This window comes from Netta rufina (assembly GCF_964035555.1).
Source record: "Netta rufina genome assembly, chromosome: 3".
Classification (NCBI taxonomy): Eukaryota; Metazoa; Chordata; class Aves; order Anseriformes; family Anatidae; genus Netta; species Netta rufina.
In genome coordinates, this window is record NC_140125.1 from 100,485,914 (window position 1) to 100,513,726 (window position 27,813).

Here is a 27,813-nt window from a genome sequence, read left to right on the forward strand (position 1 = left end):
TTTTTTTCCCCTAGCCCTTTCTCTGCTCTGAGGGCTTGAAGCTTTGGTTACGGTTGGGCTAGCACCTGGCTCTAAGAGGCAGAATGACAGCTAACAGAGTTTAAACAGGACTTAATTAAAAAATCTGAGCTCCTTCCTGCATGGTCTAGTGAAAGCTTATGTGCTCGCTGCATCACTGAGAAATACTTGCAGAATAATTGGCCCCAGGAGAGTCGTATGCAGGTGCCTTGAGATTCTCCCTCCACACTGAGTAGTTCCTTTGTTATCTTTCCACTGCTGATGTCAATTGGCACAAGAAATGTTGAACTGCAGTGTTTCTGGAGTGTTATTCGTTGTCAATCGCTTTGTTCTGTCTGTAGCGGGTTTTTTTTTTCAGATTTTTTTTTCGAGAACTCACCTCACAATGCTCCGAGCGAGGAGAGAACATGGAGGCAAGCTCTGCAGCCTTGTGCTGTAGATTTGGACCAAAGCTGTAGAGAAAAGTTTGCTCTCCAAAGAAAACAGGTCACCTCTGCCATGTGGGCCATAACAACCCAAGCTAGTGTTACAGGCTTGGGAAAGAGTGTCTGGAAAGCTGCCTGACAGAAAAGGACCCGGGGGTGCTGGTCGACAGCCGGCTGAATGTGAGCTAGCAGTGTGCCCACAGGGCCAAGAAGGCCAAGGGCATCCTGCCTGCATCAGAAATGGCATGGCCAGCAGGTCTGGGGAAGTGACTGTCCCCTTATAGGCAGTGCAGGTGAGACTGCATCTCGAATATTTTGTTTAATTCTGGGCTCCTCACTACAACAAAGATACTGAGTTGCTGGAATGTGTTCAGAGAAGAGCAATGAAACCGGTGAAGGGACAAGAAAACAAGACACGTGGGGAGCGGCTGAGGGAGCTGGGGTTGGTTGGTCTGTAGAAAGGAAGCTTGGGGAGGCCTCATTGCTGGCTATAGCTACCTGAAAAGAAGGTGTGGCGAGCTGGGGGTCGGCCTCTTCTCACAGGTAGCTAGTGATAGGACTAGAGGAAATGGCCTCAAGTTGTGCCAGGGGAGGTTCAGGTTGGAAATGAGGAGACATTTCTTCTCAGAAAGAGCAGTCAGGCATTGGGACGGGTTGCCCGGGTGAAGTCCTATCCTTGGAGTTATTGAAAAGACCTGTGGATGTGGTGCTTAGGGACGTGGTTTAGTGCTGGACTTGGTAGTGTTAGGTGGGTGGTTGGATTTGATGATCTCAAGGGTCCTTTCCAACGAAAATGATCCTATGATTTTATATCTTGGCTGATCCCCGTAGTACAGAGCCTGAGCAGCTGCATTGGTAGACATCAGTATGTAGGCAAATCAGACACATTTTGAACCCCAACATGCTTTGTTTTGTTCAGATAATGGTAGAACAAAAAGCCCTATCTGTCAGAAAATGCCTTGCCTGTTGTGATTCCTGGTATATCTGTAAATACATTTCAGGCAGAATAGGTCTGAATTTGCAACCAAAGTTTTACTGTCAACTAAATAAAGTGTCAAGGACGTTTCTTCAGGCTTAACTCTAGTACTTCCACTGCTAACTTGATATCTGAATAGAAAAGAGGATTTGATTATTTTGGTATTGATTATTTTTGCTGTTCTTGTACAAGACTGGGTAATATATCTCATGAGTACCATACCCTGTGGCTTCAATAATCAGGAGTTAGTCTGGTAATTTTTAATTCTCATTAGTTTTTGATAATTCAAATTCATAAATGCACTAGATTTCTTGGAAATCTCTTTCTGAGCACGGTAATACAAAAACCACCATACCGCAGAAAAATGAACTGCACCCACTTAAGATTCTGACATTTGTTTCCTGCAGACAATGAAATTTTAGCACTTGCAGTCTTCTGAGCACAGTTTCTATCCAGTGCATGCACTGCAGAGAACACTACTAATTCAGGTCACTGCATGTTAATCCTTTTATGCCCAGGAAGGTTTGTTGAAAAGGATGTATAGAAAGGAAAAGTTACGTAAGAACAGAGAGGTCAGGTCTGCTCTATCAGTCTATATCCTAATTTCCTACTTCCAATAGAGGTTACTGCTAATTTGATTTACATTGCAACAAGAAATCCTGCAGTAGAAAACCATAGAATTCAGTCTTTTAACATTCTTATTAACATCTAGCTTCTGAAAACTAGCATATTCCCTCAAATCTGAGGATTTTTTTGGTTTCTACTTATGTTACCTGATGTTCTTGTTATCCTCAAAACTTCCTGTTTCTGGAATCCTACTTCAATGACATTCTTTGGAAATGAGTTCACACAGCGTGCAAATTACATGGTTGAAAAATATGTTTCCTTTTGTCAGTTATGAATTTATTATCCTTTGATTAAATGGATGTTTCCTCATATATGTCTGGTGAGAAAAGGCAATTCTATTTCAGTACCTTTTCAGTATTTGTCTCTTTTCATTTATTCCATTTCCTCTTATTTATTTCTGTTTTAAAGCATAGTATTTACCTATCTTCATAAGAATGTTTTTCCATGTCTAACAATCTTTGTCATCAGTTCTGGTCTTCTTCTATTTTTGCTATGTCATCCCTAGGGACATAAAATTTCTATAATAAATTGCAATGACAGAGTATAAATTAATTTAGTATGCATTTCCATGCACTAAACCTGCTTCCTCTAAAAATTCTGGTATTTCTTGAACTGACTTCCAGTCAATTCAGCCAGCTGTCAATTTTTTTAATAAGTGGATCTTTCAGAAGCATTTGCTTTTATTCCTCACACATTTTCTTTGGACAAAGGGACACACTGAATAAGTAATATGCCAAGCCACAAAAAGCTTTCTGATACATTTCACTATTTTAAATCAGATCATTTCAGTTTCAAAGTGTTATTTCTATCAATAAGAACTGAGTTTGGCTAGAGACAGAAGATCTCTTTTGCCTTAAAGTGTTGGACCTCACTTTGATGTTAGAAAGGCTTAAAATAGTTATTTAAGAATATAGAAAATATGCCTAGACTTTTTTTCTTTTTTTTTCTTTTTTCTTTTTTCTTTTTTTCTCCTGTATTTTACAACTTGTTTTAATCAGGAATTATAATTAAGTTCCAAAAAAGTTAAAATGCAACCTTCTTCACACTGCTCTAAAACAGCTTTTCTGCAGCAAATGTGACTAATATCTTTGTATAGGAGGGTGAAACATAAATATTTTATTTGCACACTCTGATGACTTGCAGAACTCATGTACTGTAGTCATTCAGAATTCACAGTCATAAAAACTGCGTATCATATCACACAATATGTATTCTCTCATACATATTACATATGGTTCAGTTTAAAATATTGCTAGGGAACCACTAGAAAGTGTATGGGGGGAAAACACGAAGAAGAAAAACCTTACCATCCCTGAACTCCTTTACTGCGAGTCACTGAAGTCGCCTCCCCTTCTACAGCTTTGAGCAGGTAACACAGGCATTACTTTTTTTATGAGCTTTGCTATGGTTATAGCTAGATGCCTACAGTAAGCAGCTGAGGAAGGTATGATGAAAAAGGCAAAACCACAGAGTATTTCTCTACATTGATTGGAAAGGGAGAATGAGTGCGTATACATATCTAGATGTTAAAAATTTCATGAGATTAATACCAGCCTAGGGCTCTGGCACTACCACCTTCCAGAAAGTGAAACCCCTTGCTTCTAACCTGGGGTAGGAATCCAGGAAAGGTTCTGTGGCTACTCTAGAGCCTGTGCTACATCCTGGCAGGGAGCCATGAAGACAGTTCTCACCACAAAATGGCCAAGTACGGGCTGCTGCTGGAGGAAGAGGATGTTCCTAATGCATGCCCAACATTGCTGGGAAGTGGTGAGCCTTTTCCCAGTAGCAAATGTACATCTCCAACAGTTTGCTTAAACCCTCTGAGTGTCAAAGTTGCTGGTGGTGGCACCAACAGTGGATTTGTCGCCTCTGACACAACATGGCTCACCATCCCTGGCTTCTTTCTGCTTTTTCCCTAGAGCAGCAGAACTGCAGCTATGTTCACTTTCTCTCAGTTTGTATGCTTTTCAGGACTGGGAGCCACAGTCTGGATTAGTTTGCCAAATGAAGAGTGATAGACCCCCTGCGTGGGTCTCATAGATGAGCAAGATATGCCATGAGGCATTTAAAAGGCAAGCCCTGGAAGATCTTAGGGTAAATGGAGCTCCTGAAACCATGGATGGAGCACAGGCAGCCTACAGCCTGGAGTCACCAAAGTACATTGAAACTGCCAAGTATCACGCAGTTGCTTGACATTGTCTGGCACAGCAGGTCACCTCTCTATTGCTCTTTCTTACCTTTCCCCTTTTGGTTTCTGTCTCCTTAGAGTCTGGTTCAGTCTGCCAAAGCAATGTCGTCCACTGCTGGGTGGGAGCCTGGATGAAAAGAGCACAGCAGAAACCACTGTTTTGGTAGCAAAATGTTTTGCCAGGTGATGAAGTGGTTGCTAAAGACATGTTGTCTGGCTTTGCTTTCAAAACAGCTCAGTCTTCCATGAGAGTCAGAGACAAAGGCTGTATTTTCTATTACCTCCCTCCTTATTTTTTTTTCCTGTTTTGTTTGTGTGTTTCCCTTAAGGAAGACAGGATGAGAGCTCAGAGGCAAAATCATCCATTTTTCCTCATAATGATATTTATAAAGATGTTTGTAACATTTTAAATACCATCCAATAAGATTCTCAAAGAGGATTTCAGAGACTTCCCCTCCACAGCACTTAAGAAAACACCATAGTCTAGATGCTTAGAGGAAGAAACTTCATATTTAAGTGTTTTGTTTTCTTTTTCATCCTGGGCAGTTCCGTGGATGTCATCTTCATACTCTGGAAAATTTGGTTAGATGTGCGTAATTAGTTTTAAAAGGAAATAACAAATTTGTAAGCACAAAGTCTGTAGAACAAATCAGCAGCAAAAGAAATATTCTGTTTAGAAGAACATTTCAGTGCTCAACCATGCCTTGGGGTCTCACAGAAACAGAAAATCTGGACTGATGCTCACTCTCTGAAGTCAATTGGACCTATTTTCAGTGACTCGGTTAAAGCCCGGATTTCATACCAATGTCCAAAAGCTTAAGAGAAAACATAAGAATTACACAAACAAGCAAACACAAAACCTTAAGAAAACTAAAAAAAGACCCCCCGAAAGGCATGCAGTTAATTTTCTCTGTGTGCATAGTTGTATTGGGAAAGCTGAGTGGATTTCTTCATGAAACCAAATCTGAGCACAGTCATAAATATTTGCAGGATTGAAGCTTAATGGTAGAGCTGATGATTCAGATAAGGGTAAGAAATATAGCATAAGGAAGGCAATGGATTAAAATATTATGGCCACGTGGTGACTGATAACATATATGATTTTTTTTAAGAGTATAAATACAGAATTGAAATAAAAGGAAATACTTTACTACTTAAAGTTACCCAAATATGAGTCAGTGTAAATTAGAAATACTGAGCCCTGCTTACTTGATGTTTTTGTTAATAAATGTATAAAACAAGGAGTGAGAAGATAAATAACTAGTTATAAATTGACCTGGCCTTCTAGAGGAAGCTCATGCTAAGCCTGATCTGTCTTTAATAACTAAGAATGTGTTTCGTCTCCTATCCTCTTGTGATTTGGTTAATATTAATGCAGGATGGAAAATGGAAATTTGGGCTTCATTCTTAATAGCTTTTAGTCTTGCAGGAGAAGGGACTGAAAATGAGATAAAGATTTTTAGAAATGTACCATAAAACTAAAGGCTTTTCCAGTACTTCCAACGTTGGTATGTTTGCTTTCCGCATGAAAATATTATTTTGCTAAGTTCATTTTCAGGCAGGAGGGCTAGAACTGTGCTGGAGTAAATTCTGTGACTTCGGGTTCAAGGGAAGCGCATGCCTTTTGTGTGGTTAGGTAATAAATACAGTTACCTACAGGGCACTCCTTAGTCATTGCAGAATTTTTTAATCAGTACTACAATCTCATTTTTGCACTGATCGAGGATGATGCCTCTGAAGTTACAGGATAAGGATGTTCTATGAGAGTGTTTTTTTATTGATTTGCAAACTTTGACTCTGTGGGTGATCGTATAGCATTGGGATGAAGCTGAAGCTCATCCCAATGAGCTTCATGTCCCTTATGCATGCTGAGCATGTGGAGCTGGCATTCCACCCGAGGTCAGCACTTTTCCAGCTAAGCAGGTAGGAGCACATTGCAGCCAAAAATGTGCAAGGTGAAGCACTGCTGTTGCCTAATTGCTGCCGTTTTGCCCCCAAAATGCTCAGGCAGTCAAGGAAGGACTTGCACGTCTTTCCGTGATGCATGAGGAGTGCATGAGGGTTATGGCCTTTCGCTGGAAAACTTGGGAGTAATGTCAAGCAGGCAGAAAAAACAGCAATGGCTTTTTAGAGCACTTTCATGGTTCTTTGGGCACCTGACCCTAACTCGGAATAATGGAAAAATGAGTGCCTGGGCGGGGATTTTTACAGAGTAATGCTAGCTTGTCTGTTTAAAAACAAAACGAGAACCGTCAGAAGTAGCAGCTGATGCCAAGGGCGCTACGTCCACGTCGGGCCATTCGGCCACCAAACTGGGAGCTACTGGGCCTGGGGCTGGGTGCACCAGCAGTCTTCTGCTCTGAGGGGAGCAGCAGTTGTGGGGCAGTAAGGTGGGGCAGGTAGGGTATAGGGTCAGTGTTGTGAGGCAGCGAGGTGGGGCAGGTAGGGGTATAGTGTCACTGAGGTGGGATGGGTAGAGCTATAGGGGCACTGCTGTGGGGCAGCAGGATGGGGCAGGTAGGTGTAGGGTGACTGACATGAGGCAGCGAGATGGAGCAGGTAGGGGTATAGGGTTGGTGCTGTGGGGCAGGTAGGTGTAGGGTGACTGCTGTGGAGCAGAGATGGGGCAGGTAGGGATATAGGGTCAGTGCTGTAGGGCAGGTAGGTGTAGGGTCAGTGCTGTGGAGCAGTGAGATGGGGCAGGTAGGGATATAGGGTCAGTACTGTAGTGCAGGTAGATGTAGAATCAGTACTGTGGGGCAGTGAGATGGAGCACGTAGGTGTAGGGTGACTGCCGTGGGACGAAGGGGGGAGCACCCGGGCCCGGCCCCGGCCACCTCAGCGCGTCCCCATCCCCTGTACGCCCCCGGGTCCCCCTCCGTGCCCCCTCGGCCGCGCTCCCCGGGCCCGGTTGCCGCGGCGACGGCAGAGCCCCGCTGGGCTCCCCCCTTCGCCGCCCGCCATCCTCCCTCCCTCCCTCCCTCCGCCAACATGGCAGCGGCGGCGGGGCGAGGCGGCAGGTGAGGAGGGGCGGCGGGGCACGGCGGGGGGCGGCGGGGCGCTGCCGTCCCCTCCCCTCCCTCCGGCCGCCGAGGAGGGGCCGGGGCCAGGCCGGGGCTGGGGGGCGGGCTCCGGGCTGCGGGCTCCGGGCCCCGGCAGGCAGCGCTCCTCCTCCGGCCCCGGGGCTGACAGCGCGGCCCGGCCCGGAGCCACCTCCCGGCTCCCCCGTTCCCCTCCTCGGCCGGCCGCCTCCCCTCCTTCCCTCCCTCCCTCGCCCGCCATGTGGAAACTGAACAAGAGCAGCAAAGTTCTCCTGGACGACTCCCCCGAGGAGGACGAGGCGCGGCCCCGCGGCCCCCCGCCGCCGCCCCCGCCCGCCGCCGCCTTCGCGGCCCCGCAGGTAGGGGACGGGGACGGGGACGGGGACGGGGACCGGGATGGGGACGGGTTTGGGGTCTCGGAGCCCGGCGCTGCCCGGCCCTCCGGCCACATGAGTAATCAGTTTTCCCCCGCCGGGCCCTGGGCTGGCACCGCCCCGGCCGGCTCCCGGCTTTGCAGGTGCGTGCGGAGAAGTTTGGGGCGGGGAGGGTGGGTGGGGGGGGCGATTTTTGGGGCTGCAGCTCCGGGTGGGAGCCGCTGGTCTCGTGTGGGAGCATCCAGCCAGCACCCAGCGCTTCAGCCGGGAGAGCCGGAGGGCACCTGCACAGCCGCCCTCTGCCTGGGTTTTGGGGTGCTGGCTGCCGGCACGGGGCCCCCGATGAGGAGCAGCCTCCCCAGTTGCCAGCAGTTCTTCCCTCGGAAGCCCCAATCGCCTGGGTGAGCCCCGGTGCTGCCCGGCCTCGGCCTCTCTCCTGCTTGTGGCCACAGGAGCCCCGTCCCTGGGAAGATGCACGTAGACAAATGGGATCTCCTGTAACAGGAGGAGTTGCGTTTCAGAGACCCCTTCAAGGGGTTGCGGGGCTGGAGGTGGCCCCATGTATCTCCTGCAGCCTCTCATCACACACCTCCCCTCTCTCCATCCACGGTTCCTACCCTCAGGTGCTTGCAAACTTCCCCTGCTTTCACTAAGCTGCTGGTTTGCTGTCCACAGCCCTCCTGGGCTTGCTGACCTCCTGTCTCCTTGCCTCCCCCACCCAAGCCAACCAAACGCTTCCAGTGAATCCCATGGACTGCTCGCTGCTTCTCTTCGGCACCCACAAATACCCCAAGCCCCTCAGAGGCTGCTGACCAAACCCCCCCCCAGATCAGCAGGTGATTCTTCAGCCTGTCATCCTGGCAATTCTGCCATCGTTTTATCCACAACTTTAGCAACAGAGGCTTGTTTGGGCTTTGTTTGATTTTGTCCCGTTGTCTTTACAAGCACGGGCTTCTCTTTCATTAGTGGGAGGTCTCAGATTATAATGGCGATGATTTCTGGTCCAAAAGGTTTGAGTTTTCATCAATTTTCATAAAATTCCATTCCTCCTCCCAACAGTGTCTGCTCCCAATGGCTCTGAAATAAAAGATGCTTTTTTTGGTGTAGGAGATGGCAGGGGAAAATAAATCATTCCCAGGCACTAAATGAAATATTCTTGAAGACAAATGATTCAGGAAAGTTAGCAAGGCTGGAGCCTAGATTAGCCCAGAAGCTGTCATGAAGACCATAAGCTATTAGTTGTTTTGTCTGAGTCAAGTCTGCTTCATTTTTAAATTCAGAAAAAAAAATAAAGTAGTTATTGTACAGTTTATTTAAACTTTAAGGCGTGATGGACTGTATGGAAAAGCAGGATCACCTGGTTAACCTTTTAATTCTTGTTGATCTACCAAAGGCAGCATCTAGGTCGGATGTAGGTACAGTATTTCTAAAACATCGCTTGGGTCTCAAGGGTAAGGTAAAGTACTTGCTAAGCTTGTTGGAGCTGGTAAGGTTCACGGGCCTTTGCAGTTTCTGACCTGTTTTTGCTCCTGGTTGTAGGATCTGTTTTTGCTCCTGGTCCTAGGATCACAAGGGAGCGGGACACAGCACAGTGCAGGGGGATTCAGCCACGTTGCTTAGGGCTGTGCCCTGGGGGACAGTCGTGATGCCACGGAGAAACTCTCAGCCCCCTCTGCCCTGCTGAAGTTGTGTGGCACAGCCTGCCCGAGCTATGAATGAAGGATTTCCTCATCCAGGAGGAAAGCAACCAGGGCTTCCCCGGTTTTCTGTCTCTAGGGCAAGCTCTAAATAATTTGCCGGAGTGCTTTTTAGTGAATTAAGAAAGCCCGGCATTTGATTTTGGGCAGAAGTTTACTGTTTGATTTCATTTCCTCTAGGTTCTGTTCTGATCTGTCATTTGGTAAAACAGAAGACTAATTGTCATCATCACGTTGTGACTGATTTATGCTGCTGTATGCTGTTTGCTCCAAGCTGAGGAAGAGTGAAGGAGTTCTCTCTTGTACAGCCTCATAATTAGGACATTGCAGTGGCAGACAGCAACAGAGAATTAGGCTACAGAAACTGAAAAACAACAAACATTGTTGCTGCACAGAAATCTTAGTAATTGTATTTAGATATGGAAAGCTGATCTGGCCTTACTCAAGCAGACATTTGAACTTGTAGAAGTTCATAGGCTCAATTTCTGAAATAGAAGAGCTTAGTATTATCTAAAACCAGAAGTTTTGATGGTTCTGGGTTTTTGGAGTACCGAGCGGTTTGATTTTGTTCCAGGGGAGAACAAAAACAAAGTTCAGAAGATGAAGATTGCAGTGGGAGGGAACCGTCAGCCTTTAGCCGCTTTTCAGCAGGAGTCTCTGCATACATTGAAGTGCATTGAATTGTTAACACTTCTTTAAAATAGTAAGCTGCTTCCTGAGATAAGAAAGACAAGTGAGTTCTGAAACTGTACTTGTGCACGTGAGTGTGTGAATTGTATATTTTTGTTTTAGATCAAACACTTTTAGACTGAATCATAGAAGTTAGATTTAATTTATGCTCCCGAGCATAAATATTTTACGTTTATGCAGTGAAGGATCTTTATTGGCTAGAGTTACAATTAATGCAAGAAGGCAACTTAATACATGTAAGTAGTACACGTGTATAAAATGAAATTAACGTGGGTCTTGCGTTTCTCTCCCAAAATACGCCTGGAACTTATGGTGCTGCATGCCAAACTTGCGTCCAGTTTGTAATACACTCATTATGTTTCAAACTGTAGCTGTGTTTTTGGAATGGGAAAAATGTTTGGTTGTGACTTCTGCAAGGCGATGTTTTGGCAGTCCTGCTGGGTTCTCCTTGATTAAAGCCTGCTGTAATCTAATCAGCCCTCGGAGATGTCAATGATGTGTCGATACTCCATGCAACTCTTACGTAAAGTGGCGCTCAGCTGTAGCAAATATCTGTGTGTGAGGGTGGCAGGTGGGTATCGGGGTAAACCGAGTATCACCTTTGGCAGCATTGCCTTTCCCGTGAAATGTTTCGGATCCTTAGCCTTGACCCGCTCTCCTCCGATCATGTTTTTGGTCGTATTCAAAGGGACTATGTGCAAAGGCACGTTTGATGCTAAGTTTTGTTTAGACTTGCTCGGGGGCTGTCTCAAAGCTGGGTATGCAGATCTTTCGTTATCTGCTTTAATTAAGGCGTTTGAGGCTCCGTACCATTTCAGTACCAGCTTTCATCTCGGGCTGAGGCCCTGAAGGAATGGGTGGGAGCTGTGCAGCGTTTCGTGGGGTCTGCTAGAGCACTGAATGAGAGGTTTTGGTGGTGGTGGTAGCAGTGTTGTTTTTTAATTAAAAAAGTAGTAAGTGTTAATCCAGCCAATGTGTCCCCTTCACTTCCTAACCTTTTAAAAGCGTCTCAGGCTTTGCCTGCAGTACTCTTTTAATTCCTTTATACTTTCTCTTCGATGCTAGCCTGCTTTTTCTTTTCATCAGAGTCGTTCTTGTGACATTTCGGTGACATTTTCCTGGCTGACATCCATCACCTGTATTCTGTCATCATTCTTGAACATTAGATCGTGGGCCCGGCAGCGAGGACTCCCCCTTGGCCTGCCTTTCTTGCTTTTCCTCCTCCTGGTCATGTTCATCCTTCAGTAGCTTCTTGGCTGGATCCTTTGTCTTTCTCACGGCCTTCATGGAGCCCTGTGGATCTGACAGTGCCTTGTGGGGCTTTGGGCTCTCGTTTTTTATTTTTCTTCCAGTTCTGAGCTACCTCACTTTCTGATTTATCCTGCCAGCTTCACACCACTGACCCTGCTCCGGGCTGCTGCTTCTCACCTCCTGCCCTGTGTCAATTCATGCCACCAGAAGTCCTCCAAGGTGCCCATTTTCTGGTGGCCTCCTGCTGCAGGCAACATCAGCGTCCCTCCTTTTCTCTCAGCGAAGCCTGTAAGCCGAAGGCTGTCTGTGCTTTACATCCATTGCTCAAATACTCAAGTACCCAATACTTTACCGCTGCTTCCTCTATAAAGTCCAGGTCAGCTTTTTTTTTTTTTATATTTATTTTTTTAATTATTATTATTTTTCTTTCTGTGTAGAAGCTGAAATTCTTGCGCAGACTCCCACTCTCCATCCTGATGGTGATTACTTCTCCTTCAGCCCTAATACCTCTGCTGTGTTTCCCCAAACCCCTAGTAAGTCCCATGGCTGATACTCCGGCTGCTGCTCACGGCATCAAGCTGCCGTCATCCTCATCCCCCTGCTTCACTTTCTTCAGCTGGCCTCCCTTCCTCTCAGGACATTCATGTTCAGGTTTCTAGCATTGCTTTCAAGGTTTTTCTTAGCGCATCCCCTTCCTTGCTAAAGCCATGGTTTCCTGGAGTCGCAGGGACTGTGTGCCATTAACATACAAACCAAAATACCCTTCTTCCTGAGAAAGAATCGATGCACTTACATCTTTAGTAGTAAAATAAGGCTACAATTTCTTTCCTTGCCTAACCAGAAGCGTTTTGTCAGGCTGCACAAGGGCTGTGGCACTGCCAGCAGAGGTGATGGAGATTTTCCATGTCTCCAAGCGGAGAGGAAGGCAGCATCTCGGAGGGAAGCAGTGCCTTTGCGGTGTAACCAAAAATAAAGCCTTCAACCTGTTTTGCAGAAACTATACTATGGAAATATTGCCATTACTCATGCAAGAGCTTTTTCTGGGAGGGATGTGTAATTTAATTGCAAATGCCATGCGTGACTGAATAAAAAAAATCGTATGTCAGATAATGTCTTTTGAGCTACCACTGGTTGGCCCGTTTTTGGGATCAGAAAGCAGCAAATGTGAAGTCCTGGCATGGACAAGTTGTTAAAAAATGACTGTCAGAGAAATTTTCAGACAGAAACATCATTAAAATGGAAAACTTCATTGGAATATTCAAATCGTTGCAGCAATTCGAGTCAAATTGATTATCTGACCTTCCTCATTTCGGCTTTGACATTGACGGTATTTCGGTCTTAATACAGTTGTCTCCAGTTCTTGAAGCACATTTGTAATATTTAAAGCGGGGCAAAAGTAAAATCTTAATGAGATCAGTTTCTTGAATTATTTTTAAGGTGTTTAATGACATCCTTCCAAAGCTGTTACGAGAAGCAAAGTCTGAGTGAGATGTATCATAATGACTTACTACAGAGATACACAATAATGTGAATGGTTCATGGAATAACCTCCTGCACTGATGTAGAAACACCGAGCACGAGCATCTGCTGCTCTGATGTTTCTTTCTGTAATGTCGATAAAATGCCCAACTACAAAAGTATTCTTATGTAAATACTTACATTCAGAAATCAATCTTCTCCAGTAACTCTTGCCATTTGTATCAATTGACAGGATAAAAATATGGAAATAATCTAGATGCCCTGCTTTAAAATGTGAAGGAATGCAAAGCAATAACTGAGGAATAAATGGTTGAATGGAATGGTTTGTGAAAATGCTAAACAAGCTTTTGACAGCTGCGGATGCTGAAGGAGAAAACATCATCTTTCTTTGGATTCTTGCGGTTTTAATAGTAATTTAAAAGGTGAAAAGATAGGAAATCTGTTTTTCATCTCCCAGTCAATGTGGAGGATAATCGTTCATTACAGCAGGCTGGGACCAGAGGGATGAAAGCATTTTAGGACATGTTGGATGGAATGTCTGCTGGATCCGAGATAGTCACCTGGACCTCTTAAAGCTGGCAGCGTGGAACAAGAAGCAGTGAATGAACAGCTGAAAGTACACTTTAATAGACTTATTTTTGGTGTTTTCTCTGTGGGCAAATTACTTTCAATTTGCCACCAAGTGGCAGAGGAGGCTTGCGGGGTGGGAGTCACTGTCACCATCAGACACAGTGGCGTTGAGGCTGGTGGTTGTTGTGATGGGGGAGCTTTTCTAAGTTCGATGAGCAATTTGGAGCACCGAAGTGTTCTGTGTAGAGGAAATAAGACAGTTTAAAATATCAAGGAATTCTTGAGAAATGCCTGGTTTCAGATTTTCCTTCGGCAATATTAATTTTCAATTTGCACCAGCTGCCCAGATGGTTGGTTTGGTTCATTCGCTTGCTTTGGGGACACAGAAATGGAAGGGTGAGATCTAGCAGCAGATGAAATATGGACAGCGCTAATGAAGTGGTCTTGATCTTAGTGTAGACTTCCTCTGCAAGAGAGGAGCAGAGGAAGTTCACGGTTCAGCATGGGAGTTGGGAACACGCTGCCTCGTGTGAAAGAAAGCTGTGTGTGACCGAGGAATGCATCCTCCAGCTGTCCAGGCTGCAAACCTCGCTTCTTCGGAGGGCACATTCGGTGTTGGGTGAGCATTTGGGTTCAGTTTTATCGGTTTCTGTTTTAAAACAGTTCAGTTTTATCCCTCAGCCATGTTAAGAGTACGTAGAAAATACATGTAGCATAGCTGCTTCTCCGTCCATCTAAACACGATCACGGTCGCCTCAGTTTCATTACTGGGCAGAAGGCGTGTATCCACACACTGAATTTTCCAGGTGTGTTTATGCACAGCAGAGAAAATGCGTCCCATCAGCAGTTATCTGCTGATAACTTCCTCCTTACCTACGCCAGAGTGCAATTTACATTGGTTTTGATTCAGATCCCACATTAGATAAGTGGAGCGACTTTTGCATTAATAACCTGCTGTAGTCTCTGTGCCGTTTGATGTTGCAGCAAAGGGGTGCCCCAGCCCAAGGAAACTGGTGCTTTTGTTAGCTGCAGTTCGAGATAGCGATCTGCTGCTGTGATCCGCTTCTCTCAGCGTGAGCCCGCCGCCTCTGGCCGGGCATGTCTACAAAGCTGTTCTCCTCTCGGTTTGTAGTCGGTGCTTTGGGAAGCTTTCCAGCTTCAGAGGTTAACTTTCAGGTGTGTGATCTCCTGAGTGATTTTTTTTTTCTTTTTTCTTAGCCATCTCCTATTGCTGAACTGCTCTGGGGGGTTGTGGAATAGTGGGAGTTGGGTTAAATTCTGCACTGGCACGTATCTCTTCAGGTAGTGCTTGTGTTTTTTTTTTTTTTTTTTTTTTTTTTTTCCACTTAAGCTGTATGTTTGTGGTTTATACTGTAATTTGCACTTACGGGCACGATAACCTAGCCTTTAAATTACGCTTGGTCCTTGATGAGATGCGGCAGTAGGCAGGTCAGTAGGAGGGCAATAATTTGCACCGAAAAGACCTGCTTTTAAAATAATGGCTTGTTTATCCTTACGTGCCTTCAGCTTCGACGACTAGTATGGGTATGGTAGGGAGGCTCCACAACTGGGTAGAGAAAATCGATAATGTGCCATTTCATGTGCTAGAGCAAGAGAAGGGCACGCAGGGTGAGGTGATGCTGTTATTTGCCTTAACTATTCCATGTCCAGCACTTCTCCTCTCGGATCGAGTTATTAAAGCGAACGATCTAAGGAGACTAATTAATTACTTTACCACAAAGGAAGCTGAGGGAAGTAGATTACAATTTTGATCTCTGTACAAAAAGGTTTGTGTGCTAGTTGAATTAATCCCTTGAGTACCTTATGGTTTGCAGCATGTCCAACAAAAGGGCGCTTGTTTCCTTAGGAAAACACGCTGTGCATACCAGCATTCCCGTGCCAGAACTGGAAGGCTATTCAAGTTGATCAGCATTTCCCACTCGCCTGAGCATTAGGTTGCCTATTTCATTACCATGCACTATAATGCAGTCCATGTCTTTCTTTTAAGTTAAAGTAAAAAATGAATTGTTGTAATTGTAAACCACTTAGACCAAAACACGCTGGGGTAGCTTGTAAATGTTCGCAGTGACAGTGTTCATTATGCAGTGCCATAAAGCAAGTTCATCTTCACTCTTTACAAATACCTGTACATTTGGCTGTCCCCTTAGGGGAGGGAGAAAGAAAGAAAGAAAGAAAGAAAATTAAATGAAGCCACGCAAGTCAGCGTGTGCTGTGGCTGTCTCCCAACGTGCCGGTGCTCCCATCACGCTTTCTTCCTGCCGTGTTTCCCTCTGCTCTCCCTAGCCAGAGGTCTTCCAGAAAATGTGTAGAAGTCACGTCTCTCGGAGATGGTTAAATTCAAACCTACTGGCGCTGGCTGATTGAAACTCGATTGGTTTCAGTTGTGAGTTACCGCGAGCACGTGGGACGTACGGATGGACGTCAGATGCGCACCAGTTGGGCAACTCTTCCCCTAGGCAAGGGGTCTGAAAAGATCCCGACCTTCTGCAGGGGTCCCTGGCCTCTTGATAGGTCTTCTGCTCTTGAGACATGTAGTTTAGGCAGTTGATCCTCAACAGTTGATTTTTCTTGAAATTTTCATATATTTTTGCCTCTTTTACATCTTTTTAACTTGGTGTTGTCCTCCAACACATAGCCCTGCCGTGTGTGCGTGCCGCTGCTGTCAGCTCCTGCCTCACCCCACAGGAGAGGCTCGTTGCGTGCCCATGAGCAGTAACACACGGATGTATTAACAGACACACACACAGCCCTAGCTCTCTCACTTGGACAAAAAGGTTGCTTCTTTTTTATTTTCTTCTTTTATTTATTGTGAATTACAACTTCTATCAAAGGTGATGTTCCAGTTTGACAGTGCTCCCTAGCCCCACCAGGTGCTCGCTGTGGAAGCTGCTTCACACTTCTGTTTCCTCATGCTTTGGCTTGCTGGAGGCTGTGTGCCTTCACGCTTCCATCTTTTCTCCATGCTCTGTCACGTTTTTAAAATCATTCCTAAGGTGTTTGCAGAGCTGGATGAGTGGAAGTGCGAGGTGTCCTTCCTCTGGTCTGAAGGTGTGAACGTGTCTGTTCTGGAGATGGGGTTTGTGCTTGTTGCAGCTGGCGGCTTTGCCAGCTCTGGATGTCTGAAATCATTTTTCCTCTTACCATTTCATAGAGGCTTTTCTATTCTTTTTGGTAAAAATTCGGACAAATGAGTTGAAATATTCTCTAGCTCTTAACCCCGTGCCAGAGCAGAGATACCGTCACGTTAAGGACGTGTTTGTGACCTCATGCAAAAGAATGAGAGGTGACAGTGTTAAGGGGAAACGAGAAAACTCTTGCAATTTTTTGTGGCATTTCCTGTTAAAACATTGCCAATGATCCAGTGATTTGCTTTTTAAATTAAAAAAAAATAATAGTAGTTGAATTTAATTTTAGAGTACAGCACAGATGTGAACTTTGTCATGTTTGGTATCCCGTCTACAATAATACCTTCCTGTGTCAAAGACAGCTGGCTGAAATCCAGAAGTTAAATAACTTGGTGAGGTCTCCGGGAAGCAATATTCTCATTTTGGATGATTATAGGAGTTCCTGACTTTGTGTTCTGCCCCAACAAGTCAAGCTATCTGTCTGCAGATCATGATTTCCAGCGCAGAGTTACCACTGAGCTGTAGTGTGACAGTCCTTGTGCTGCTTCTAGAAATGCTCCCAATGCCATCCTTGTCCCTTGGATAATATGAACTGTTGCCTAATATCATAAAAAAAAAAAATCACGTGGGATCTCAAAGTGGTCTCTCAGAGAGGAAGCTGATGGATCCGGGCCCCTGCATGACAAGGAATAGCTGCTGCTTCTCCTGCGGGCTGCCTCACCTCTGCCCGATGCTGAAGATGCAGTGACCGCGGTCACGGAGCTGGGCGTTTTGTGTGGCTTGGCATGTGTGCGTGCAGAGGTCTGTGCTTTTGTTTATGTGGAGTTACCTTAAAAACACGGAGCGTATCAACTCCTTAGCATTTGCTGTAGTTGAAAAGGGAGTTGCTCAGGTTTGGTTTTTGAAGCAGTATTTGGCTGATGTAAGGAAAAAAAAATGGACAGAAGTAACTGCAGGGGATTTGGGGGATCTGTCACTTCAAAGATGCTTTCCACAAAACTTTCTGTTGTAATTTTTGTCAGTTTTCTTTGGAATTGCAGTTAAATAATTCAAGTTATAGATTGCTGTTCTTATTCTGTATTTGGGGATTATTTGTATATCTAGAGAAAAAAAACTTCTCATTAAAACACAGACTGAAAATGTTGAAAATTGTGTAATTCCTGTATACTGTGCCCCACATCTCATATCTTTCTTTAGCCCATAAAGTATTCCTGGTACTGATCTTGTTGTGTCTTGAGGAAGCTGTTGATAGTATGATGGCTTGAGTGCACTGAGATACCAGTGTAATTCAGAGATGGACAGAACTGTTGCCTAATTGAATTGCCTTCAGTGTCATCTTCAGTACTCTGGTTTTCTTCAGAAATCTTGAGTTAAAAATAGAGGAGAAAGGAATGTGGGCAAAGGTTTGCCTGTCAGTTAAGGAAATGCAATGCTTTTTAATGTGAAATGTCTTAGAAGATGCCCCACTCCAGCCTATAGGCACTGCACAGACCACCACCTACGACAGCGTTCATCAGATGAATGTAGATCCATAATATATAGACACAACTCGTAATGTAAGATTCAAACTAAAATTTTAAATGTTGATTGTGTGGAAATCACTATTGTATGAGGGTATATTTGAGCTCTCTTTTGAACACTTTATTTTATTTTATTTTATTTATTTATTTATTGGTAGGGGTTTGAATCTATGTTTTTACTTCTGGTACATCATTTTGCATCGTTCTAGCTGGAGTTCTGATAACATTTTGTATGTTAGTAGTGGTCTTTGCTTAGTTCTGCACTGTGACCGTATTTTGTCAATTTTCTATTATGATGGGTTGAACAGAATAAAAGCATTCATGAATACTATAAAATATGTTACTGCTAATTGTCCAGCTGAAACTAACTATGGGCCTTTCTTTTTTTCTTTTATCTTTTCTCCCCCTTTTCTTTTCTTTTGAGAATAAAGACCAGTTTCTTCACGATGAAGTTCCGTCTTCAGTATCACAACTTGCAACAAAGGTAAATAAATACCTGTAATACTTCTTTGGAAGTGTAACATGCTTTATGTCATACATAGTTCACTCTGTGTGTGTTAGGAACTTACCTGTTTATCATGTACAGCTTGAATTAAGGGGGATATTTATGTACTTTATTGATGATTTTATAATTATGTTTGATCCTTCCTCATCCCATTGTGGATTTTTCATTCAAGTAATAATAGCAGTGTAGTAGTTAATTAGAAAGCTGCTTTATTTCCTTTTGTTGTTGGGGAAAAAAAATGTACCTTAACCATTTTTGTTCCTTCACATATATTAAAAAGCAAAGCAAAAATAAGAATCCACGGGAATAACTAAAGTGAAATCTAAGGAAGTACTAAATATTAGCTGTAACAGGTGTTGAAAACACAAGTAGTAAGTGAAATTTTTGTATGTATTCAGTTACGCTTGTAAATCAACTGGCTCTCTGACCACAAGAGATTAAAGACTTTATCTTCTATCTCTTTCAGAAAAGTAGGCATTTGAGTTAATTTTTTATTTTTTTTTACCTTGATGTGTGTCCAAGACTTTTTTTTTTATGTTCTTAAAATACATTGGTAGAAGATGAAAGAACTGGAAGTTGTTATGATATGCTAGAGCTTGTTTTGAAATTCCATAGGTATAGCGAAAAGCATTTAAAAATAGTTTCATTAGAGTAACAGAAGACTTCACATTAATATGTATAAAGTGAACATCTGCCTCTGTTACTTCTTTTTTGTTCTACTTCAGATGCAGCATGATTTTTCACTGAAAATGGAAGTGTAATTGTACTATATCCTTTTCAGCTTTTTAGAAGAAAATATTTGTTCTTTTTGATGGAAACATCAACTACTATTTATTTTATTATAGGTGATGATGTATGCTAAGGAGAAGAATCTTAACATTAATCTAATTTTTCTTGGAACTTTTTTGTCCATTTCTCAGTTATTCAGGAAGTCTTGCTAAGAGTCTGTTTTGATTTCTAAAAAAAAAAAAAAAAAAAAAAAAAAAGTCCTCAGGCAAACCACTGAGCTGCAGTGTTTTTCTGTTGTAAAGCAAAATCCCCTTGTCTTGAAAATGTATTCACAAAAAAAGCTCCTTATCCTTCGCATCTTCTGTTTCTTTATTGTTGTTTCTGAAAGCACTTCTGTATTTCATTTGGTTGTTCTGTCTTCTTAGAAGCTGTCAGTACAGTGGTGTCCCACGACTTCTGAAATCTTTAATATGTTAATAAAAGGCTGATGAATTATATGTGTGGCCTTTTCAGTATGTGTGTTTCATGAATAAAGCAGTCTCCATGTTGAAACAGCACAGTGAAGAACAATGCAGCTCTTGAGGAAAAGAGAAGTGAGCTTGGTATGTCTGCCCTCTTGGGAGATAACCTTTATGGGATCTTAAAGCCTGACTTTTAGACCAATTCCCATTCTCAGAGAAAAGCCTCTGACTTAGGTTTGAAGGTGTGCAAGTGGGAGCTGGTCCTAGTGGATGGAGATGGAGATGCAAAACATGCTCGTGGTTTTGCTTGTGCAGACAGTTGCCCACCTGGCAGTGAGCTCACACTGACTGTAACACTAAGGGTTTCTCCTTCCCTCTTCACGGCTCAGCTGAAGGGTGGGCGTAGCTGGTTAGAAAGCCTCGTAGCCTCTCATCTGAGGAGCCATGAACCCTCTGGTGGTGTGCTGGGAAATGCTGAAGCTGGAAACTATGTTCATGTCGCTGCTGCCCCTTGGGCCTTGGTTAAGCTCATCTTGGGGCCGACCAAAGTGCTGAGGTCTGGAGTTACAAGTACAGGGGCATTGCCTACTGTTGTTATTAGGCCAGCTGTTGAAAAGAGGCAAATTTTGTTCTTGAGAAACAAATTCAATCACTAATAACAGAATTGGAGATGCTGGGAAATCCAGTGGGGCTGAATTCCAGCCTTTCAACTTGTGCACCCCAGAAGAGAGTAATTGTTGGCCTGTACTCCAGCAGAGTTGAGAAATTTTCCTTCGCTTTGATGTCTGGGAGACAAATTTTGAGGGGCGGGGGGTGTTTTTTTCCATTTTGAATTCTTTGTTATTTGAGTTCTTGCATGTTATGAATAGGCTTCCTATAATGTGGGAACAACGCTTCTTTAATTAAAGCTGATTGACATTTTTTTTATTATTGATTGACATTTTTATTATAAAACACTTAGTTGTGACTTTATTGAACTGTAAAGTACTTATATGGAAAATTCCAGCTCTGACTTTTAATTTTCGCCTCATTTTGCCAGGGGGAGGAGGGAGGGAAGCTGCAGAACAAACAGTTGTTTCTTCTCAGTCAAGGTTGGGAGAAAAATCCATTCTTCTTGTTTACATTAAAAAAAAAATAATAATCTGCAAGTGTTTCGTGGAGTGCCTCTACTTTGCTGAAGGATTTTGTACCAGTTGTCAATCCTGTGTGAAAATATTTGTGAAGGTCTGCTAAAAACTTGGCCAAAATATAAATTTCTGGAAATCTCATTTCGTACATGCTGAGCAGAGACTTTTTAGGGATTAGCTGCTTAACTACACAATGGCATTGAACATGCTGGTTCTCACTGCAGGTATGCAGAGCTCAAAATTGCTCTTCTTTGGTTGCTAAGTCTCTTGACATGTGGCTTGTTGTAGCCCACAGAGAGTGACTTCTGTGCTTTGTTGGTCAACAGTCAAGAAACAGAAGTCTAACCAGAACTGCAAGTGCTAGTACCCGTTCAGAAAGCACTATCGTTTTAGAGTCATATTCAAACACACTCTAATCACTTGCTATGAAATGTTAACCATTTATCATATACCTCTAACATAACATCCCAGATCCTTTCTACTATTCTTTGACTTGATTGAATTCTACCCTTCTCCCCCCACTCCTCAGCAATGTGTTCGTGCACATTTAGCTGCTTTCAGTTGAGTTTACAGTTGTCTTCTTTATTATGTGTTCATCTGTATGTCAAGATACATTTTTTGCAACATACTTTATCAGTTTGCTTTTAGGACTCTTCAACTTAGTATATAACCAACTATTAGTATTCCTCGTTCGTCACCTTTTAGCTTAATTTTTCATGAACCTTCTTGCCATCTAGTGGAGCTTTAATTATGAATTATGTGCTTTTGACAGTAAAATTAACTGAAAAGTCATCTTAGTGGTGCTTCTCTGCTTCCCAGTAGACTCTTTGACTGTTCCTGTAATACTCATTGCCTGTCTACCTAGTATGGGAGGCTGAGAGTCGTGTCAATCTTCTGAATTTGTTGGCGTGCTTAAAAGTGGTATACTTAAAGTCATTAATTTGGAGTAATGCCTCTCAAGTTTACAGGAGACTTCCAACTTAAGGGACCTGTCCCTTTCCGATGTACTTGATCTATTAAGTTAGTAGATAGACATTTGTTTATACATATTTGATTTGCTTTTGTGAATATGGGCAGCAAAGCAGGAAAACCTTACAGTAAGGGTTGAGTTTGTAGAATGAACTGATGGGGGTGAGTTTGGGGAAGCCACGCTGCACATACAAGGCTGTGCAGAAGAAAGATGACTGTAATTTTCATAGGGTGTGTGAATTGATAGAGTAGTTGCTGCTACAAAAAGAAATTTCTGTTGCCCCTAATCTCCATGATCACTTGTTCATTGACATCTTTTAATGAGCTGATTCTTACCATTAACCCACAAGAATGCAAAGAATGAGTGATTCAGATGTCTGCTGGCTCAGGGAGTTGAACCAGTGCCCTCAGTACCAAACCATGGCATAAGGCAGGCAGTACAAATGTGAGCAGGTAATGGACCGGCTCTGCCCTTTCCAGCAGCAGTGTCTGGTAGACCAGCTCTGCCATCTTGTGAACCTCCTCTCCAGGAATCTGACAGATGGGCAGTGATGCTGAAGCGCCGGCAAAGCGGAGGGAATGGGAGTGAGGGGGAGAAACAGCAGACAGTTGGACCAGGGGTAGACAGACTGCATCCTTTACACGATGTTCTAGAAGCGACTACTCGTACTCCAGTTTTGAGAGATGCACTAATTAAATGGCAGCTTTTTCATAGTAAAGAAAGTACTTTGTAAGCTGGGACTTAATCTACTGAAGGGGAAGAATCTGTGCTTTGGGCTTGAGACCTTTAGATGCCTATTTGGACAGAAGATGATGGTGCTTTTTCAGTAGTCTGCCAATTGATGGTTTAATTTACGTCTGTATTTCAATTTTACTGATCCTTCTGGGTGATTGCACAGGGCCTTGTGCTAAAGATTTTCACGACCTAAAATGGAAGATAGGGGAGAAAGTTTATTAGTGGCTGTACCGACTGGGGTACTCCATGCTCCCATACTCAAATGAGCATGAGACCAGTCTGTAATCATACTCCATACAGTACTGAAACGGCATCTTGAGAAGTTTGGCATTTTTGAAGAGTAGTAGGCTGCAGCAGCCAACCTGGTCCTCTAAAGGCTTAGACTTTCCAACATCTGATGTTAGAATTGTAGTCCTTAGTTGTGCTGGTTTCTTTGCAGTCTCTTATGGACCTTTCACTTGTCTACTTGTTTTGTTTATATAAATTTTTACTTTTTTTTTCTTCTTTTTTTTTTTAAGCCTGGAGTTTTGACTGTCCACCCAGCGCTATCCTAATGTTGTCAGTCAGGTTAGATTTTCAAAGATCACCTCCTCCAAGCCCCAAAATAGTCTAGTCTGTCAACCAGGGAAAGAAGCAAAGGTGACAGGAGGCCTGTGTGGATGAACTAAATGCTCCTGGAAAAAAAAAAAAAAAAAAAAAAAAAAAAGCATAAAAATGAAGTGTTCAGGACGTGGCAGAAGGTTCAAGTGTTGGGGGTGAAACATAAAGACATTGTCTGAGTATGCAGGGATGGGGTTAGGAATGCCAAAACCTGTGTGAAGTTGTATCTGATGAGGGGAAGAAAGGGCAACAAGAAAGGTTTCTGCAGGTGCCTTCTGCAGTAGGAAGAATGTGAAACACTCTTGCACATTCACTGGGCACCTGACTCTTCTCAGTGGTGCCCAGTGAATGTGCAAGAGGCAGCGGGCACAAACGAAAATGGAAGAAATTCCAATTAAACAAAATACGTTCTCACCCTGAGTGTGGTCAAGCCCTGGAACTGGCTGCCCAGAGGTTGTGATGTCTCCACCTGTGGAGGTGTTCAAAATCCTGGGCAGCCAGCTCAAGCTGACCCTACTTTGAGCAGTGTGGTTGGACGGATGATCTCCAGAGATCAGCCTTAAGGGCTCTGTGATCCTGTAAACTTCAAAGCAGTGGACACGTGTCCACTGACTCATGGAAAAAGTACTTTGAAAGTTTGAGAATATGAGCTAGTCAGCTATGTTTAGAGACTGAAAGTTGCAGGAGTACTACTTCTGAGTTTTGTGTAGACAGTTGCATCATAAAAATAAAAGACCTACAAGTGGCTTGATATTTGAAGGCTATATCAGTAGTGTATTTTCATATTTTCATAACGTTGCAAAGCTGTTGAAGCTGCTGCATGTCACACTAATGGTTTCAGTGAATGGTGGCATCAAGATCTCTTTCCTGGGTTGTACCTACCAGCAGCTACAGGTGGAACTATGCCAGCTGTAAGGATTGCAGCAGGCTGTTTTGCAGATTTATTTATTTTTTTAGTAGGTGACAGTTGAATGACAGCCATGGTCAAAAAGAAAGATCACAGTTCTTCAGCACCTAGAAGAAGGCTTCTTGAAGTAGGAGAGAAGTATTTCACCCCTGCCTTTGCTTAGGGTTGCATTCTGTAGTATGGTACCACTGGGAAGACTACTGAGAGGGAGCTCTTCACTCCTTTTCGCTTGAGTGAAAAGATGCTTTGGAGTGCCAGCACCAGTGAGGGCAAAGCTAGAACAGGAGGCTTAAATGTGGTAGGCAGAAGTTGTGGTTTTACTGTTGCACATCTCGGGGTTCTTTCAGCTTAGTCCATTTTATATCCACTAGGCTTTGCAGAGTGAGTTTTTGGAGAATCACAGGATGGCTGAGGTTGGGAGAACCTCTGGAGGCATCTGGCCCAACCCCTGCTCAAGCAGGGCCACCCAGAGCAGGGTGCTCAGGCCCATGTCCAGGTGGCTTTTGAAGATCTCCAAGGAGGAGGCTCCAAACTGAGTGACTCCAAAAATATGTTTTGACTCCAGACTCAGTTGTATCACATATTACCAAAGTATGTTCTACTTGGACGTTGATGCTGTTTTATGGATTATTCTGGCAGTGTTTTCTTTGGAAATCACAAATAAGTGGTGGAAGTATGTCTTAAAGGTTTAGAGGACCCATCATGGGATCCATGGAGCTGTAAATTGGTAGATGCTGAAGGAACAGTACAGTGCTGTGTACGGATTTACCGATTTACACAGAGGTAGGAAGTGTCTACAGCTCTCTCTGCAGACACTCAACCCACTCCTGTGCAAAATGAGAGAGCTTCCATGCTTCCAGCTGCATGGCACGAGAGAGGGAGGACTGGTGCTGCTCCTCTGCCACCCAAGCAGCCCTGCTGTCTGCCTGAAGTCTGTAACACACATTTATGGATGTGTCTGCTTCTCTGCATAGGTTCAAGGCGCAAGTTTCCGGGGCTGGAAGGAAGTGACGTCTATGTTCAATAAGGATGATGAACAGCAATTGCTAGCGGGATGCAAGTCGCCAAAATCCAAAGGGTGAGTTCAATTGATTGTTCTGCCTGCTCTAAAAAATACACAGACTGGAACAGAAAATAGCTCTGCAGAACAGTGAAGGCAGAGGCTGAAAATCAGTAGTGTTCGACTCCTGGAACTTAAATCACAGAGAAAGGTTTATGTGCATTTCAGAATTATTCATTGCAAGTTTAACGTGCGTGCTATACTAGGAAAGGATGGATATTGTTGTTAACCTTTTTAGGTATGTCAGAAAGAAGGGGGAATTTAGCTGCATAATCCATCTTTTTTTTTTTTTTATTGTAGAACAGTAAAGGTTTATGAGTAAAAGGGTCATCCACGTTCCCCTTTCCTCTTAAGGATTAATTACATTTGAACTTAGGAATTCCTCTTTTTTACGTGCTTTACTCCCTCTTTTTGAAGTCATGTCTGCACCTGAAAAGGTTAAGTGGTGTACCTGTACCAGGTTCTGCAAACCTTCCCTGTTGGAGCTGAAGTGTTCACTTGGCAGTGCTGCTGCTGCTGTGGCTAGGGCACGTTCCTGAAGAGGCAGACCTCTTCCCAGGATCGACTGTTTTGCTGTTACAGCTAGCACATGTAGGCTTTACCCACCTACCTAATTACCGTGGTTACAAACAGGCAGAAACGTGCTACCCAGCAGTGCAGGTGTTCAGCCAAATAAAAGCTTTGCCATAGTATGTTTTGTTTCCATTTGACATTGAAATACATTTTACGTTGAAATACATATATTTCAATATATATGTGTATATGTAGATGCATGCATGTACATGTAGATATAAAAACATTTAGAATACAAATACACGTATTTCCTTTTGAGCCTGTTTGATTAAATTACCCAAAAGTTCCCTGTACAATTTTATGGGTGTTCAGATGCTAAATTCCTTTAAGGATCCTTTGCAATTTATGCTGAAGATAAGAATGAAATAACCCAGGGAATAAAGCAGATACAGTATGAAAACTGAGTTCCCATAAACGTGGAAAGGGATTTTTAGTATTCCTATGAAAATTGGCTGTATTTTTAGTTTATAATCATATGCCCTGATGTTTAGTTTATTTTTAAAGAAAAATGCAACTTTTCAAGTGCTCTAGCCACAAAATACAAGAGTGGTTGGAGTCTGTGACTGGCTTTAGCAAGATGAGAATTCTGAAAATTCTAAATTCACTGAAAAACTCACTGTAAAGGTATTTTAAAGGTATTGCTTCTACTTAAATATGATAGTATCGAAATCCTTATGTTATGTTATGTTGATGGGAAAAAGCTCTTTAATAGAAATATTTGTAAAATTTCAGTGGTTGTTTTATCTGAGGCTAAAGAATTTGTATGCTAATCGTAGGTAATTCTTTCAATTTGTTGTTTAGCTTGTTGAACCCTGAAGGTTGTTTGTTTCACCACTGGTATTCAGCCTTTTGTGTTCTGCTCTTTGGTTACATACATAGCCTGGTACATAAACTTATGCATAAATACTTGACATTTTGTATCTTAAATGCTCCTCACTGCAAATATGAAATAACTCAGGTTGAAAGTTCTTAATGAGATAAGAAACATTATCATGAATGAGCACCCTTTCAAATGTCTCTGGGAGAGAAACTAATATGGATTTGGAAACAGTACAAATTGTTATGTTGGGAAACAACCATACAAGGGTTGTTTTTTCTTATTTGGGGGAAGGGTATTTGGGGATTTCTTTTCAGAAATGCAAATCAACTGTTTTCAAAGTACTGTGCATATCTTCATAGACACCAGGATTTTTTTTCCTGAAGTCCTAATACTGTAAATCAGAAATTTTAGGATATAACACGTAACTGGAAAGGTCGTAACAGGTATATGAAACTGAGGAAAACAATGAGTGAGTATTCAAAGCTGGTGGTAGACAGAATATTTACATAGTGCTTCTACTATCGTACTTTTGGTTTTGGTGCTTGCTTTGTTTTGGCTGAAGTCCTAAATTGTTCTAATGCATGCTAAAATACTTCATATGTTTCCAGAGCCAGTTCCAAAGGTAATTCATTGTGGGGTAGGTGAGGTTTATGATAATAGGAAGTGGTCGTACTCAGCCTAGTTCTGATTTATCGCTGCCAGACTCTGCTGGGCTTAGCCTTACGTGTATAGGAAGGTGTTTTTGCAGAAGACAGCAATTATGGATGCGCTGTCACAGAGTGGTGGCTGACTTCTTTAGTGAATGTGCAGAGCTAGCTTTGGATAAAATTCAAGATGCTTCTTTTTGATTAAGCAATATTTTAGCATTCATTACTATAGAACATTAATTGAATGTTATAAATAACTGTTACATACATTGTTAAATGAAGAAATTAATTGCCTCATCATTGTTATTTTCTAGAACAAACCTAAAGCTAAAGGAAGAGATGAAGTCAGAAAAGAAGACAGGTTTTTGGGACAGTTTGGTGATAAAGCAGAACGTCCAATCTAGGAAACCAGATGAGATTGAGGGATGGGAACCACCACAGCTTACTGCTGCTGACTCTGCCAGTGATGCAGCAACTACTTTAAGTGACTATACAGCCTGGTCAGGCTGGGAAGATGAAACCAAAGGCTCCACAAAGTACACAAACCTGGCCAGTTCAGGAAACAGCTCCAGGTGGAGTATCAAATCAGCTGGAAAGCTGGTTAGTATTAGACGTCAGAGCAAAGGTAACCTTACTGACAACTGGGAAGAACTAGAATGATACTGGTAATGTGAATT

At 43.1% G+C, this 27,813-nt stretch overlaps 1 protein-coding gene across 1 annotated transcript; it reads left to right on the forward strand.

Annotated features, from left to right (window-relative positions):
- Nucleotides 1-7,514: 7,514 nt before the first annotated feature.
- On the forward strand, nt 7,515-27,796 carry TDRP (testis development related protein; the record flags this gene model as incomplete). The annotated part of the gene is made up of 4 exons (XM_084285023.1): nt 7,515-7,634; nt 18,427-18,486; nt 25,011-25,114; nt 27,451-27,796. The coding sequence occupies 4 exons, from the start codon at nt 7,515-7,517 to the stop codon at nt 27,794-27,796; spliced, it is 630 nt and encodes a 209-aa protein (XP_084141149.1).
- Between the last annotated feature and the right edge of the window lie 17 nt (nt 27,797-27,813).